We start from the raw sequence: 16,549 nt of genomic DNA on the forward strand, positions 1-16,549 counted from the left end.
CTGAGCCTGGAGACAAAGAGAAGGGGCTAGTGGAAGGTCATTAAGGTGCTCTGAGTCTGGAGGACCCTCATAGGAAAAATCCAGGGAGAAGAGCATGGGAACCTAGTCAGTGAGTGGTGTGAGTTGTGCAGGTGGTAGGAAATCTGCGACAGGATTACATGCCTGGTTACCAGTCCACGTCTGTTCCCAGGGTGGAAAGAGAGGTGTTAGGCCACACATCAGTGGTTCCCTTGAGGTGTACTTTGACAGTATAATAAAGTGGCCAAGAACATGGGTGCTGAAGGCAGACTACTTAGTTCCCCCAATTCCCAGCAGTGTGATTGTGTAACCTTGGGAAACTCAGCATTTCTGGTCCCCTCTTTCTTCATCTGTAATACAAATCTCATAGGGTTGAAGATTAGCTGCTTTATCAAAGCACTGCCCCCGTGTAGTAAGTGCTGAAAACTGTTAGGAATTACTTGTACTTAGGACCCTCTATGGCTTTGGAAGAATATCTGCCTCTGATCCAGCCTAGAGATGCCTTCCCATCTACAGGTAACTTGGCTTTGTTCTCACCAGGTAAAAGGGAGGACTTTAGTTTTCCTCACTTTATCATGCCACATTAAAACAATTTGCAAAAATGGGGAGCTCAGGTCAGAGAGAGCCTAGAAGACCAACAGAAAATAGCCAATGAGCTTCCCTACTTTGTAGCTCAGTAGGAATTAGGCAAAACATCTAACACTAGCTCTTGGTGGAGAGGGATAAACAATGTAAAAGACAGACTGAGAGGCCTGTCTCAATTTCTTCAATAACTCTAGATTCTCCCTTCAGTGCCATGTCCCTTCTGTATCTGTAGTGGAACACAGAGGTATCTGTACATCTGGGTCTGCACATGTGGTACCCCTATCCCCAACTGTCACTTGCTTATTGGAAAGGTCAGAGCCAGGAAAGCTCTAGAAAGAGAGCCACAGTGCACTGCTATCTTCCCGGAGGCCACAGCTGCCCGTCTTATGCTCAGATTCAAGAATTGGTCAATAATGAGAAACTACACAGAAATGGCAGGTTCCCCAAACAACAGGAAACAGGAAGCCAAAATAGCATCACAATCTCTTTATTATGATTTCCACTGTGCCCAGCCTTGGGAGCAGTAGCTCCTAATGGAGTGCCTGTGAAGGCTGGCCACAGGGAGGAGCATGCAGCTATAGAGATGGAGAGACAGGGCCTGGGGGTGTCCCCTTCAGCTCACTGTCAAATTACCTTCGGCAGAAAAGCACATGGGAAAGGAATGAGGGACCAAGGGGCATGGATCCTGCATTGTTATTCAAGTGCTCTCAGAGCCCTCCTCACAAGCTGTTTGGCTGGGACACAGATCACAGGCCAACCCCAACTGGCTGGAGGTAAGCCTGAAGTCCTTGCTTCACCACAGATATGGAGAGGCCTTGCTGCTTATACCTTGATGTCTCATCTGTGATTGTGCCTACCCAGTGCTATGCAGACTGGTTTGCAACTGAGCTTCTTAGTCACTGGCCCAGACCAGACTGACCTCTCCGCTATGCTCATTGAGGCATGTGGCCCAGAGTGCTGGTTGGGGCTAGTGGAAATTCAGTTAACATGTTCATTTTCTTTTCCCTTCAAGGTTGCCAAAAATAGTGGTAGCAGGAAAGCAACAGCAGGAAAAATGCCTGGTCTCACCCCACTCCAGAGCTGATCTGTCAGGACCAGGCATTATGCATTAAGATCCCCCACTCCAGGAGATCCCATTGTCGGGCTGCAGCCAGGGGCCCAGAGAGATATTGGGCAAATTCAAACTAAGTGGCCTGAATAAAAGTAGCAATTTTATTTCACTGTAAATAGGAGTGGGATAAAGAGAGACCATGGTTATAGGTGCTGCCAGGATGTCCTGAAATTCTGGTTATCAAGCTTGTCCTGCCTTTTAGTACCATGCATGTTATTTGCCTTCACTCTACTAGTCTGAAAGGAATATGCTTGCAGGGTCACTAGAGCCTGCTACCAGTTCTCAGTCCTGTCTGGAGGTTACTCTTGGCTCTGGGGTAGTCAAGGCTGGCCTGAGGCCCTGACAGTTTCTGCTAAGCTTTCATCTTGGGTTTAGAACTTCCTGGCACCACTTTTACTGAAGCTGTGATACCTGCAATGGTTGAGGTTGTGCTTTGGGGTAAGAGACTTGGGCACAACCCTGGCAGTTTAGTTCTGTGCTTTCCATACTGGTGGTGGGATTAGGGGAACCCAAAGACCTGGCCACTTAAACAAGGCCAAGGTGACAGCCCATAGGGAGCACCAGAGCCAGAAAGGTCAACGTTTGCACTTCCAGCCCCAGTTGCTTGGGCTGCGGGCAGAAAGAAGCAATGTATCTCATGGTTTCTGCTGTTGCTGTCCTTAAAGAAGAAAACTTGAGACTTGGATCAATCCCTAGGAGTGAGAGAACTGCTCCATCCCTAGATCCCACAGGGGCCACTGCGCAACTGTTCTGTTGGGGAAGGTTGGCTTCAGTAGAAAAAAACCAAGAAGCAGATCTGGTGAGGTTACATGGCCACAGCCACATGCTCAGCTAGCCTCTGTCCCTGCAGCTTTGTTTATCCAGTTGCCCCTATTTAAATATGAACACAGGGAAGAGAATACTAGCAAGTGGTTTTCATAGGGAACAGATCCCTAACCAAAGCCTTCCTTGGTTGGGGGTGGTGGGGTGGTGGTGGTGTGCTTGGAAAAGCACTGATCTCAATTTTGGGCAGCCAAGAAAAGATTAAAACATTTTCTCATACTTTTATGAGAGCCAGACATTCATATTTGTACTTGGCAGAATTTCAAAGAGTCACAGTGATGGAAGGGCTTGAAAAGAGAATGGACCTCACTAGGTCTTTAAATGTTTTAAAATCTCCACACATACTGCAGAGGGGCTTTAGGGATTAGGGCACTATAATGGAAGATTCTGGATGGGGACTTGGGTGGGACTTCTGCAATTCTGGACTGGACTTGGGGAGCAATGAAATTTCCCGTTTGGTAAAATGTTAGATGCCTATGGTGAAGGGCCCAACTGCTCCTCTGTGCTTTTCTACTCCCCTGGACCAGGGAATCTATTCTTTGCTGGAGGTAGCATCCCCTGGGCCCTCTGCAACACACCCTCACCAAGGAAGCTTGCTGTCCTAGAATAGGGAAGAGGGTGATCCCAAATGGGCCTGCTCCTGTCATGACAGAACTCCAGGGCCTGGGATAGAGCAGGCCTGATCCAGCGACCCATGGAATGTCACTCACAGAAAGCAACCCTGGGATAGAGCAGGAACCCATGTCACCATTCACCCACAGAGAGCTAGAAGTAGCAACTACAAAGAGGTAGGTGTTACCTTGATCTGTGGAGGGTCAGGGCAAAAGATGGACTTCCAGTCCCTGTGACTGATGAGGCAGGAGAAAAAAGCTGTTCAGATCTCATAGCCCAGTGCTGTCTTTACTTAAAATGCCCTCTCCATGAGATCAAGCAGCCCAAGGCCACTGGCACAGAGGGTGATCTGCCAGGAGGGTAAACAAGAGCCCCTGTGCTTTATGTGCTTTAATGTTCTCAGCGCAAACCCCCAGGTTTGGTTGCTTCAGATACAGTCCTTGGCCCAAGATTCATGTGCTTTCTTTTCTTTTCTGTTTTTTTTTTGACCAGACTGAATAACGGCCCCTCATCAGTCCTGGGAGTATAGCTGAGGAGTATTTACAAAAAATGTGGGTTTTGAAATGTTCAGGGCCATACATATGAATATTTGTCTCCTGTCTGCTTCATTTCAGTCCTAAGTAATTCAACTCCAGTAGTTAATTGTCCTGCTCCCAGCTCAAGCAATTCCTACAAGAGGAGACTACACAGGGCTCTTACCAGTCCCTGGCTGCAGCTCCTTGTTTTCCTCTGAGGATCTCAACACTGAGAGATAGGAACATTCTTCTGTAAGTACTCAATTTAGCATGAGTGCCTTGAGCAATGAAGATATGTTAGCTTCTGCATGACTGAGCTTAACTCCATCTTGAATAACCCTTGGAAGTCAGATCTGGCAACACTTAAGTCATTAGATTGGAAACAGAAACCTAGAACCTGGATCCCAGGGTGACCCACAACCTGCACTGACTTGAGAATTTCACAAGAACTTAGGAAGGGGAGGTGGGGCTTGGAATCCAGGCTTGGTGCACTGTGGTAGCCTCTGCTTGCCTCCAAAGTCCTCCCATGCCAGGAGGACCCAGCCTAGTGGACAAGGACTCTCAGTGAGCAGTGGGAGAAACAGCAACTGAGGACACACCCAGTGACAGGGAGAAGGGGAAAACTTCTGTGAGGCTTTCCCAGGACTCCTCTGCTTGAAAGAGCTGAGATGCAAATTTTCTTAAGCTACAGTCTCCTGTCCTCAATGTCAGGATGGCTGAAAGGAGTCTGCTGTGGCATCTGCAGAGCTGCTCTTTCTTGGGCCGTGGAAGAGGCTGGCTGCGATTTCCACACAGAGGTCACTTTCCTAGGTCTATAGCTGAGTTGAGCTGGAACAATCCAAGAGCCTGAGCCTCTTCTCTTCCATCCAGACCATGTCCTTGTTGGTCCTGTGGTAGCTGACTTGGCTAAATCATCTAACAGAGGGTTGTAACTCCTGCCATTGTATTTGTTCCTTTCAGAGCCCTGGGGGATCTGGGCATGAGCTATCACCTGAAAAACAGGGCCAAGAAGACTCACCTTGGTTTTTAACTGTTCTGCTACAGACTTTTGGACTTGGATGACCTGGTTGAGAGGTTCCTGGAATTTTGTATCTCTGGGAGGGGGCCCTTTTCTAACCAGGATTCTACTAGCTAATTGCTTTCTCTGCCACCCGGAATTAGAATTTAAATAAATAATAGGCTGAACTGCAGCGGTGGTTTTCAACTATTTTCCCACCTCAATAAAGCTGAGGCACATCGTACATACCTACTAGTGACAGTGGCTCACCACGGAAAGGATTTTCTTTTCTTCTTCTTTTTTTTTAGAGACAGAGTCTCACTTTATTGCCCTTGGTAGAGTGCCGTGCTGTCACAGCTCACAGCAACCTCCAACTCCTGGGCTTAGGCGATTCTCTTGCCTGAGCCTCCCGAGTAGCTGGGACTACAGGCGCCTGCCACCATGCCCAACTTTTTTTTGTTGTTGTTGCAATTTGGCCAGGGCCAGGTTTGAACGTGCCACCTTGGTATATGGGGCCAGCACCCTACCCACTGAGCCACAGGCACCACCCCACAGAAAGGATTTTCAATGAGGGAAGAGGGGTCGGTCAGAATCTCAAGGAGGGCATGTGAGTCTGGATGTACCCTTATTAAGAATCACTTGGCCAGAGGCTTATCTATTGGCAATCAGAACTGGTTAACAGAAAGGGTGAGTAAAGACTCCCTCCTCTATACTAGGGCCTCACAAAGGGACTTTGGTCCTGTTTCAACTCAAAAATAAACAGGCTTCTGAAGGCATGGACAGCTGGGCACGCATGTGCATGTGTGTGCAGTGCATGCACATATGTGTGTGGTGGCAGTTCCAGTCTATGTGAGGGCAGGAGGTGGTCCAGGAGCAGATACGGCTACAGCTTCCAGGGCTTCTTTGCTGTGGCAATGCGTTCATTGCCTCTGTTGTGAGGGCAATGGTAATTTCAGTGTTCTACAGCTCGGTGACAAGTTAAGATGCTGGCAGGGCCCCATCTCCATGAGTCTTAGTGCCAGAGGTTGGTGGGGGGAAGGGAAAGAGGAAAGGAGGGAGAGGATGTCACTGTCCCCGAACCAAGCTTCTCTGCTCCATGCTATCCTGGGGGTTTCAGGTGAATGGCTGCACTGTTGGGGCGAGCAGCTAAGATGTAGAGGACATTCTCTCGCAGGAAGGTGGGCCAGTCCACAAATCTAGAGTGGAAGCAAAGAAGAGGTTCATGAAGCTGGTTGCAGGGCCTGAAAGCTCATGAGATCTGATTCCAGGGCAGCATGCTTTGGGTAGGCATATAACTCAGAGAAGTCTTGGCTCATGCCTGACATGGTTATGGCTGGCTGTGCTGCCAAGCCAAATAGCCAGCTGGCTGGCCCTAGGGATCTGGAGGAACATGTGCGGTCCCGGAGGTGGTTTCTGGGAAGTGGGTAATGGCTGCTCGTACTTGTGTGTATATGTGGAGGGGTGCAGAGGGAACAGAAGACAGACAGGTGAGGAGGTTCTACTCACCTGGACTCCTGCTCTGTGGGCAGCAGGGTCTTGTCCTGACTCTTGCTGCTGCTGCTGGCTGGACTGCTGTCAGCTATGGGACCCACATGGCTGATGCTGCTGAGCACAAGGATACATGGTTAGGAGTAGGACAGTGAAAGGCCTGGCCTCTGCCCCTCCAAAACACTGTTCAGCCCATGGCCCTTGACATGCATGTCCAGGCCTTTCTGACATGTGGTAACACAGAGCTTAAGAGTAGAAGCTGCCCTATGCCTTGGCCAGTGGGCATCATCATCCTCTGCCCCATGCACAGGAGGATCCTCATCCAATTGTTGGCACGGGAAGCAGGAAGGTATATTTTACACCAAGGGCCACTGGCAAGAAAAAAGCAGGAAGGGAGGCCAAGTGGGAGCAGGGACTTGTAAGGAGCAAAACCTGACACTGCAGGATGGAGCTTCTGTAAGACGTTTGCAAAACCAAGAATGCTGGGCGCGGCCACACTCTGCCTCACTGATGGCGTTTCCACTGCCCAGTGCCAGGAAGGTGGCTCGGGCTCGTTCTCGCTCCTTAACTGTCAGAAGCCTCAACAGAGAGTTCTGGGGAAGAAGAGGCAAGATCTCAGAGATGACATCTTGTAAACCATCAACCCACAGAGACTCCTACTTTTATTACCCTCTTTGCAGCCTCCTTTAGAAGTTGTCCAGAGCCTTTCTCGTAGCACCAACACTTTCAGTGGAGTCCTGTGCAATCAATCTTCTTTAGTTAGTTTCCCAGCCTGGGCACGGCTGGAATCTGGGCCCATTTCTGTGTACTGGTCACTGCTCAGATAGTATCCATTGTTCTCCCAACCACCCAGCATGCTTCCCAGGCCCATAACCTGAATTTCATGGACATTTACCCCAGCTGGCCCTCACCTGAGGACGCAAATGCTGCAAAAGTAGGACGGACTCATGGGACAGGAAGTCAGGCCACTCTATGTGGCCTTGATGTTCAGGGTCCAGGGCTGCAAACTGGCGGGCTGCCTGTTCTTCTTGCTCCTCGCTCAGGGCTCTGTCATTTCCCCCCCGCTTCGCTGCTTGGTGGCGATAGCGCAGAAAGTCCTCCAGTGTCAGGGAGCAATCTGTGGGAGGCACCCCATGCTGGCCATGCCTGCCCATCCAAGGTACCTCCACTCACCTCTAGGATACCCTAAATGCTCCTACACCCAAGCTCTTGTTGAATCTTTGCCTCCCATGGCCAGGGCAACTCAGGCTATAGCAGGTGGTGTAAGCCCCGGCTGGCCAACAACTCAAGAACAAGGAATCATCTGCCTCCTGTCCCCCCAACCCCTAAACCTGAAATACTCCTTTCATAGTTCATCCTCGTGAGCATGAAGGAGAAATCTGACCACCCCCACTCCATCCTGGCATCACCATCCAACCTTACCAGGGATGACTTTGCATTGCTGAAAGGTCTCTGTGAGGCTATACATTTCTTCCTCAGTAAGCAGCAAGTTGAGGTTGTCCTGAAAATAAGGAAGAGCTGAGTCACTGGCCATACAGGCCAGTAAGAAAGGCAAGGATCAAGAGGGATGGAAATAGTATTTCAAATATAAAGCAATTCCAAGATCATTTAATCCCAGCCTTCTATTCATAATCAAGGAGATTGAGACACTAGAAAAGGTAAAGAAAGGACTTGCCCCGAGTTACCTTAACTCTGGAGTAGATCTTTCTCAGAACCCGGATATCCTGACCCAACTCCTGAGTCCTTTTTACTAAAATAGTGTTTTTCAAATTATCCTCCAAGCTAACCCAGGGAGCTCTTGGAAGTGCCTTAGGAAGCTACTATAGGGAATAAGGACTCACTGACAGGGTACTGTGAATCCCTACCTCTATAGCCCAGAGCTCATCCCTCTGTATCCATTTCATGTAGTTGGCCTTCTGTGTTAGGCTGTGCTCAGAAGTATTTTAATTCTACTTCTGTTTCTAGTGATTTGTATCACGTTATTTATTTATTTATTTATTTTGAGACAGAGTCTCACTGTGTCACCCTTGGTAGAATGCTGTGGCATCACAGCTCACAGCAACCTCCAACTTTTGGGCTTAAGTGATTCTCTTGCCTCAGCCTCCCAAGTAGCTCGGACTACAGGCGCCCACCACAATGTCTGGTTATTTTTTTTTTTTTTTTGGCCGAGGCTGGGTTTGAACCCACCACCTCCGGCATATGGAACCGGTGCCCTACTCCTTGAACCACAGGCACCGCCTGGTGTCTGGTTATTTTTTGTTGCAGTTGCCATTGCTGCCATTTAGCTGTCCTGGGCTGGGTTTGAACTCAGCACCCTTGGTGTATGTGGCTGGCACCTTCACCACTGTGCTACGGGCGTTGAGCCAATTTGTATCACTTTAAATAACTCTAGTAGAGTTTTAAAAGATGCCATTGTGACAAGGTTTCTAAACTCAAATGAATTTTTTTTCACCTTTAACTATTTTATTTATTTTATTTTTTATTAAATCATAGCTGTGTACATTAATGTGATCATGGGGCACCATACACTAGTTTCATAGACCGTTTGACACATTTTCATCACACTGGTTAACATAATTCAGTGGGGAAAAGATTCCCTATTTAACAAATGGTGCTGGGTGAACTGGCTGGCAACCTGCAGAAGACTGAAACTGGACCCACACCTTTCACCATTAACTAAGATAGACTCTGACTGGATTAAAGATTTAAACTTAAGACATGAAACTATAAAAATACTAGAAGAGAGTGCAGGAAAACCCTTGAAGAAATTGGTCTGGGCGAGCATTTTCTGAGGAGGACCCCCCGGACAATTGAAGCATCTTCAAAAATACACTACTGGGACCTGATCAAACTAAAAAGCTTCTGCACATCCAAGAACACAGTAAGTAAAGCAAGCAAACAGCCCTCAGAATGGGAGAAGATATTTGCAGGTTATGTCTCCGACAAAGGTTTAATAACCAGAATCCACAGAGAACTCAAATGTATAAACAAGAAAAGAAGAAGTGATCCCATCGCAGGCTGGGCAAGGGATTTGAAGAGAAACTTCTCTGAAGAAGACAGGTGCGCGGCCTACAGACATATGAAAAAATTCTCATCTTTAATCATCAGAGAAATGCAAATCAAAACTACTTTGAGATATCATCTAATTCCAGTAAGATTAGCCTATATCACAAAATCCCAAGACCAGAGATGTTGACGTGGATGTGGAGAAAAGGGAACACTTCTACACTGCTGGTGGGAATGCAAATTAATACATTCCTTTTGGAAATATATATGGAGAACACTTAGAGATCTAAAAATAGATCTGTCATTCAATCCTATACTAGGCATATACCCAGAAGACCAAAAATCACATCATAACAAAGATGTTTGTACCAGAATGTTTATTGCAGCCCTATTCATAATTGCTAAATCATGGAAAAAGCCCAAGTGCCCATCGATCCACGAGTGGATTAATAAATTGTGGTATATGTACACCATGGAATATTATGCAGCCTTAAAGAAAGATGGAGACTTTACCTCTTTCATGTTTACGTGGATGGAGCTGGAACATATTTTTCTTAGTAAAGTATCTCAAGAATGGAAGAAAAAGTATCCAATGTACTCAGCCCTACTATGAAACTAATTTATGGCTTTCACATGAAAGCTATAACCCAGTTACAAACTCAAACGAATTTTTCATGGTGCTGTAAAAGTTTCATTTCCAAATGAGCACTGATACCTTATTTTGTTAAAATTACTAGATAGTCCTTAAACTATCAAAGATTCTTTCTAGTAGAAAGTTAATATTTTATCTAAAAGACCAGTAGAGAACAAGAGCAGATATTTTATGAGTATTCATTTGTGGGTTTCATAAAGAACCTAAACCATTCTTTATTTTTTTCTATAATTTTTTCTTGTTTGAGATAGGATCTCACTCTGTTGCCCAGGCTAGAATGCAGTGGCACAATCATAGCTCACAATAACTTCACACACCTGGGCTCAAGCAATCCTCCTGTGTCAGCCTCCCAAATAGTTGAAATGACAGATGTGTGCGACCACACCTAATTTTTTTCTTTTATCTTTTGTAGAGATGGGGTCTTACTACACTGTCCAGGCTTGCCTCAAATTCCTGGACTCAAGCAATCCTCCTGTCTTGGCCTCCCAAAGTGTCGGGAGTCTAGGAGTGAGCCACTGTGCCTAACAACACTTTTAAAAAATTGATATAATACTAGCCTGAGCAAAGTTAGACCTTGTCTCTACTAAAAATAGAAAAATAATTAGCTAGCTGTAGTGGTGGGGAACCTGTAATCCCAGCTACTTGGGAGGCTGAGGCACAAGGATCACTTAAGCCCAGGAATTTGAGGTTGTTGTAGGCTACACTGAGGCCAGGGCACTCTAGCCCAGGCTTTTATTCGGAGGGCAAAGGAGAACCACTGAAGGGTTTTTAAATGGAGAGTGCCACAGTCAGATCTCTGATTGCTGTGTGAAAAATGGATTACAGAAGTAAAGTTTGGAGGGTTTGTGTATTTTTATGAGAATTACCATATAAGATATAGAAACTAGAGAAAACAGAAAATCGGGGAGGTGTGGGGAGGCATGGGGAGATGAGGTAGCTATTGCAATAACACAGGTAAGAAAAAATAAGTGATTAACCTGAAACCTGAGAGGGGAGAAGTCAGTGGGGAGATGTGAGAGATAGTACAGGCAGCATCAGTAGGACCTGCTGACTTACTGGATGTGAGGGATGAGGAAGAGAAATAAGCTGGGATTGGTAACTGGGGGGTGGTGGTGGCATTATTATTCATAGAGATAAGAAATAGAGGCTTCCTCCATTTCATTTGGGGGCATATTGAACGTGAAATACCTATGAGACATCAAGATGAATAAATCTAAGAGACAGGAAATTTAAGTCTGGACACACAGATATGGGAGTCATTAGTGCTGAAATGGTGGCTGTAGATGAAATCACCCAAAGAGACAGTGTACAGTGAGAAAAGAAGAGTGTTAATAACAGAACCCTGAGATACACCAGAATTTTGGACTGAGACAAGAAACTAAGGGCATTGAGACAGAAGGGTCAGAAAAGAAGGTTGGAGGAGAATCAGTAGAGAAGAAAGTACTGGATACTAAGAAAAGAGAGTTGCACAGTGTAGGAGGTAATGTTAATAGTGTTTATACAAGTGAAGTGGGATTTGGTTGATTTTCTATTTTCTCTAATTTCTAGATCTTGTGTGATAATTCTCATAAAAATACATAAACCCTAAAAAAAGAGGGGAAAATAAAGAAACACCAAATACTTCAAAGATGTTAAGTGAGAAGATGCCTAAGAAAAGGTCTCTGGGTTTAACATTTAGTAGGTCATTGGAGACCTTAGGAAGAGCCAATTCAGCAGAATGATGGATGCAGAAGTCACTTACAAGTGGTTGAGGAGCCACAAGGAGACGATGAAGTTCTTTTAAGAAGCCTGACTATGAAGGGAAGGAAAGAAAGGGCAGGAGCTTTGAAGAAGCCTTTGTGAAAAGCCCACTGGAGAGTGGTGGTAATGATGGTAGGACAGTGACAGAAGGCTGGGAAGGGAGCAGTGGGTTCCTAGGGGTCAGGAAGGAGACACTTTTAACCCAGTCACACAGCCGCAGCACATGGAGAAACAGAGTCACCGAAGGAAAGGTGGGCATCAGAGTTATATTGACTGGTATAAGAGAAGGCTGTCTGTACAGCAGGGTCTGGTGTGGTATAATCTAGGGAGAAAGGTGTTTAAGTGGTTCAAAGTAACTGTTCTATACTTTTGCACGAGCCATAGAGTTATTTGTTAGAAAACAGCACACTTCTGCTTTCTCCTAGGCAGTAAGAATAAGAGGGGGATCAGCAGATGCTCCTCACTCTGAGAGCAATAAATAATGACGAGATTTGCAAGACACAAATCAGCATGCCAAGGGTTGCACTCTATTCAGGTGTGGTAAGAAATGGATATGAATCTGGCTTCCAGTGGAAACCTTAGATTCTGTCCTTCATTAAAAGCTGTAAGGCATTTATATACTATGTATAATTTGCAAAGTTCTGAATCAATAGAGCTTTGTTATTTAATTCACATATTGACCACTTCAGAGATGAAGGACAAATGCTTTTAAGAGTCAAGTGATGGCCAAGTGAGATCTCAGAATTAAGATGTTTTCCTGTGACAGAATCTATCCCTATTGGAAGCAAGCTGGTTAGGATCTAAGGTTCGTTTTCAGATAAATACAATTAATGACAACTACAGACTATTAGAGAAAGCACTGCTCCAAACAGAAATATTTTTGAGTCATTAGGACTCATTCAACTCAGTTAATCCTCTATCTCAGTGGTTCTCAACTGAGGGTGATTTTGTTCCTTCCAGGACATATTTGGTAATATTTGGAGATATTTTGGTTGTCACCACTGGGGGTATGTGCAATTGGCATCTTGTAGACTAGAGGCCAGGGATGCTGCTAAACATCCTACAGTGCATCTGGTCCCCAACACAAAGAACTATCTAGCCTCAAATGTCAATAGTTCTGAGGTTGAGAAACCCCATCCTAGCTCTAGGACCCTCATATGTACTATTAGGAAACTCTTTAGGTCACTGCCCAGGAACAAGTGTTCTAAGACTGGGCCTCCAGGAAAAGTGCCAAGTCCTGTTGTCCCTGCCATCCAGGCTCACACAGTAGTGGCAGCTCCAGCCTGTTTCCGTGTGGGCCATCTCGGTCACCTCCGTTGCACCTTCTCCTTGGATGTAACCCATGCGGCGCAGGCAGCCATCATGGAAAACCCTGGTGCAGATTCTGCACGGGAACAGGCTCTCAGCTGTCCAAACCTCACAGACATCACACATCTCATCATTGACAACCTGAAGAAAGATGGCAGGAGTGAGTAGGGATGTGTAAGCATAGGCAGCAAGATCCTATGGCCACTAAGCACAGAGCTACCTGCATGGGGTTGAGTATCCCTGGAGCAGCCTAAACAAACATGTCTAATGGAAGCTACTCTTAAGGCAATAGAGATTTCTTTCTGGAAGACAAGAACCAGGAGGCTCTTCCAGTTGTTCAGGCTTTTGTGACTATGTTTATGAACAGGGATGCTACTGGTATTTTGGGGAAAAAAAAAAAACAATCTATCTGAGAGATTGTCCCAGGTACTGCAGGACATTTAGCATCCCTGGTTTTCTTGGCACCAAATACCAGTAGCAGCTTCTAGTTATTGTGACACCCCCAAACTCTCTCCTCCCAACGTCTCCTACACAGAGTAGTACTATCTGTGGTTGAGAACCCGTGGGCAGGAAGGTTGGCAGAAGACCCACCATGGTGTTATTCCTTATCACCCATTGCTCCAAGGGTTTCACTGAGATGAATCCAGGATGTAACAAAACATTTTACTCTTGTGGAAGAAATCCATAGATTGTTTTGGACTCAGCTCCAAATTTGAGTCTCACCTTCACTACACCCAGGCCTCCCCTGTCCTGCTGCCTGATCCTCAGATGGACTAAGATTTGTGGATCTTGCCCTAACTGGACACTCACAGACTCCCTGGGCTGTAGGCAGATTTCTGGAGGCTTGTCATCATCCAGCTTCCGGGTGGGGCGGATGAAGGCAGGTGGTGTGAAACGACTGCTCCTGTCAAAGTCCTCAGGTTCCACTCCACGCCCATCTCTGAGCCGCTCCCAGGCTGCGCGGTTGACACTGCTCTCTTCCTGGACCACTGGGGCGCCTGCCTCTGCTTCTTTCTCTTCTTGTACCTCCTGGACAGAGCCCTCTACTGTGCCACGGCGGGACCCTGGCAGTTCGCCTGTGCGTCGAATGGAAGGCCTGTCCCGCAGCCCATCCTTGAAGGCAGATACAGCCAGGCTCACCTTCTGTACCTGCTCCACTGTCTGCCGCTTAGACATCAACACCCCCATGGCTGTATGGATAAAAAGCAGAGGGGCATAGATTCAACCAATGGCTGAATGTGTCAAGCCAATCAGTTTCAACTTAAGTGGGAGGAGCTACTATTAAATAAGCAGTTTCTCAGGAGGCACACGTAGGGTGCCAGCCACATACACCAGGGCTGGTGGGTTTGAACCCAGTCCCAGCCTGCTAAAAACAAACAAACAAACAAACAAAAAATAGCTAGACGTTGTGGCGGGAGCCTGTAGTCCCAACTACTTGGGAGGCTGAGGCCAAAGAATCTCTTAAGCCCAAGAGTTGGAGGTTGCTGTGAGCTGTGATGCCATGGCACTCTACCAAGGGCAACAAAGTTAGACTCTGTCTCAATAAAAATAAAAATAAATAAATAAGCAATTTCTCCCTCTTTTAGAACTCAGTAGCATGGTGTGGTGGAGAGAGCATATGTTAAGGAGTCAGAAGACTCTGGTTCTACTTCTGACTGGCCCTGTGACTTGATTTTTCCATATATGGAGTGAAGATTGTCTGCCCGGTCCATTTCATAAGGCTGTAATGAGGAGAACATAAGAAATGGACTTAACAGCATTTAGTAACCTGGAAAGTACTCTTCATGTGTAAAATAGTATCTCCTTCTTCCCTGTGATAAAGCCAGTTTGGTCCAGGGGTCCCATGCCTCTGCTACTTTGAAATAGTTGGAGATTTCAGAACCCAAATTTCTCTTCTACCCCACAAGAAGACTACGGATTAAGGTATGCTGGTAGCAACATATTTTAGGCCTTCTGAAGGAAACCTTCTCCTATAAGTACACAACTCTCCAGTGATAATCCTCATCAAATACCTACTTTTTAAGTCAGAGTAAATGAACTCCAATTTTTAGAGGATTCTTGAATTAGGCAGTAAGGAAATCCTGCTGCTTCTATCCATGTGGTCAAGGTCACACAAACACCTCTTTCCCTCTCTAATTAGTAGCTATGCCTCTTTGTGTGTGTGTGTTTTTTTTAAATCCATCACAGGCAACTGGTCTATTATAGGCTCTAAGGTACTTCTCACAATTCTAAGGGCTCTAATTTGTCACTCCCAATCTGCTTTGATTTTCTGAAATGTTCAAGAAAGGTCTATATCCTTATAGGTTAAAAAGTAACATTATCCTTGCTCTTTTTGGCAGTACCAGAGTATAGCACTGGAAAGTGGAGGCATGACATAGCACACTGCATGTCAGCTGGTGAATGCTTTTTCTAACTGGAGCAGAGAGCCCATTTTAGCCTTGCTCTCACTCCATTCTGTTCAAGCCTTATTGAATGAGTAGTATGTGCAAGGCACTAACTACTCGTAATAGGAAATGGAAGATAGAAGAACAGAGTCTCACCACTCAAGCTACTTATCAGAATTCAAAGAAGTCAAAGTGCTGGGAGTACTTACAGGAAGGTGAGGTCATAATACTGGAGGCAAAGTGGACCTTGAAGAATGGATAGGACGTTATCCTCAGTTTGTTTGGGGCAAAAGGTGATGGTAGGTAGAAGGAGAGGCCAATTCAAAGACTATTATAATAGTCTAGGCAAGAGGAAGAGAGTTTGAACTGAAATAATAGCAGGAATGATATTGAGTGTAAGTTACCATGGAAATAGAATTAGGGAAATTTAGTAAATTGATAACCAATCAGATGAAGGATAAAGGGAGAGAGGAAATTTTTTTTTTTTTTTTTTGGAGACAGAGTTTCACTATGTTGCCCTTGGTAGAGTGCTATGGTGTCACAGCTCACAGCAACCTCAAACTCTTGGGCTTAAGCAATTCTTGCCTCAGCTTCCCAAGTAGCTGGGACTACAGGTGCCTGCTACAACACCCAGCTATTTTTTGGTTGTAGTTCCCATTGTTGTTTGGCGGGCCCAGGCTGGGTTTGAACCCACCAGCTCTGGTATATGTGGCTGGTGCCTTATTCACTGAGCTATAGGCGTCGAGCTGAGAGGGAAGTTTTAAATTAACTTTGAAGAACAGTAGTGCCATTTACAGAAATTGGAAAATAACAAAAAAGAAACAATTAAATTGGATTTTATACAATTTATACAATGTATATAATATGCATTCTGAATTAAAAATGTCTCTGAGACATTCAAATGTCATGTTATCCTCTGCTTAAAACTTAAATTACGTTTTATTTTTATTTAAAAATATTATGGGGTTCTTAAAACTTTTCAGTGGCTCCCTCTAGCTTTCAGGATAAAGCTGCCCAAATCAGTCTCTTTACTGTGGCCTAAGAGGCCCAGCAAGGACTGGCCTCCCTTCTTTATCCAGTGTTCCAACCACGTTGGCCTTCCTTCATTATTTGCCATGATTTCTCTATTTTTGGGAACTTTGAACATTCTTCCCCAACTTGATCAGTGCCTATTAGAAGCTCAGCTCAAGAATCCCTTTCTCAGGGCAGTCACTGCTGGCTCTAGTCAGGTCTGGGTGTTCACTTATCTTCATCATTATATATTCAACAGGCTGATTATCTGATCGATATCAGTTTCCTCTATTAGACTGT

At 45.6% G+C, this 16,549-nt stretch overlaps 1 protein-coding gene across 5 annotated transcripts in view; it reads right to left on the bottom strand.

Moving 5' to 3' along the window:
- Positions 1-1,086: 1,086 nt before the first annotated feature.
- PHF24 (PHD finger protein 24) overlaps positions 1,087-16,549 on the bottom strand; it is a 114,070-nt gene continuing 98,607 nt past the window's right edge. For 2 of the 5 annotated variants that reach the window (XM_053569843.1, XM_053569835.1), the window contains 7 exons: positions 13,665-14,044; positions 12,810-12,995; positions 7,571-7,649; positions 7,060-7,265; positions 6,581-6,741; positions 6,167-6,265; positions 1,087-5,856 (listed from right to left, as the gene is read on the bottom strand). In XM_053569843.1, the coding sequence (XP_053425818.1) occupies positions 5,760-5,856; positions 6,167-6,265; positions 6,581-6,741; positions 7,060-7,265; positions 7,571-7,649; positions 12,810-12,995; positions 13,665-14,042 (1,206 nt within the window). In that variant the 5' untranslated portion in view covers positions 14,043-14,044 and the 3' untranslated portion in view covers positions 1,087-5,759. Of the gene's footprint in view, positions 5,857-6,166; positions 6,266-6,580; positions 6,742-7,059; positions 7,266-7,570; positions 7,650-12,809; positions 12,996-13,664; positions 14,045-16,549 lie in introns of those variants that run through there. The other 3 variants (XM_053569862.1, XM_053569852.1, XM_053569869.1) reach the window with 3 other exon arrangements.

This window comes from Nycticebus coucang, chromosome 2 (assembly GCF_027406575.1).
Source record: "Nycticebus coucang isolate mNycCou1 chromosome 2, mNycCou1.pri, whole genome shotgun sequence".
Taxonomy (NCBI): domain Eukaryota; kingdom Metazoa; phylum Chordata; class Mammalia; order Primates; family Lorisidae; genus Nycticebus; species Nycticebus coucang.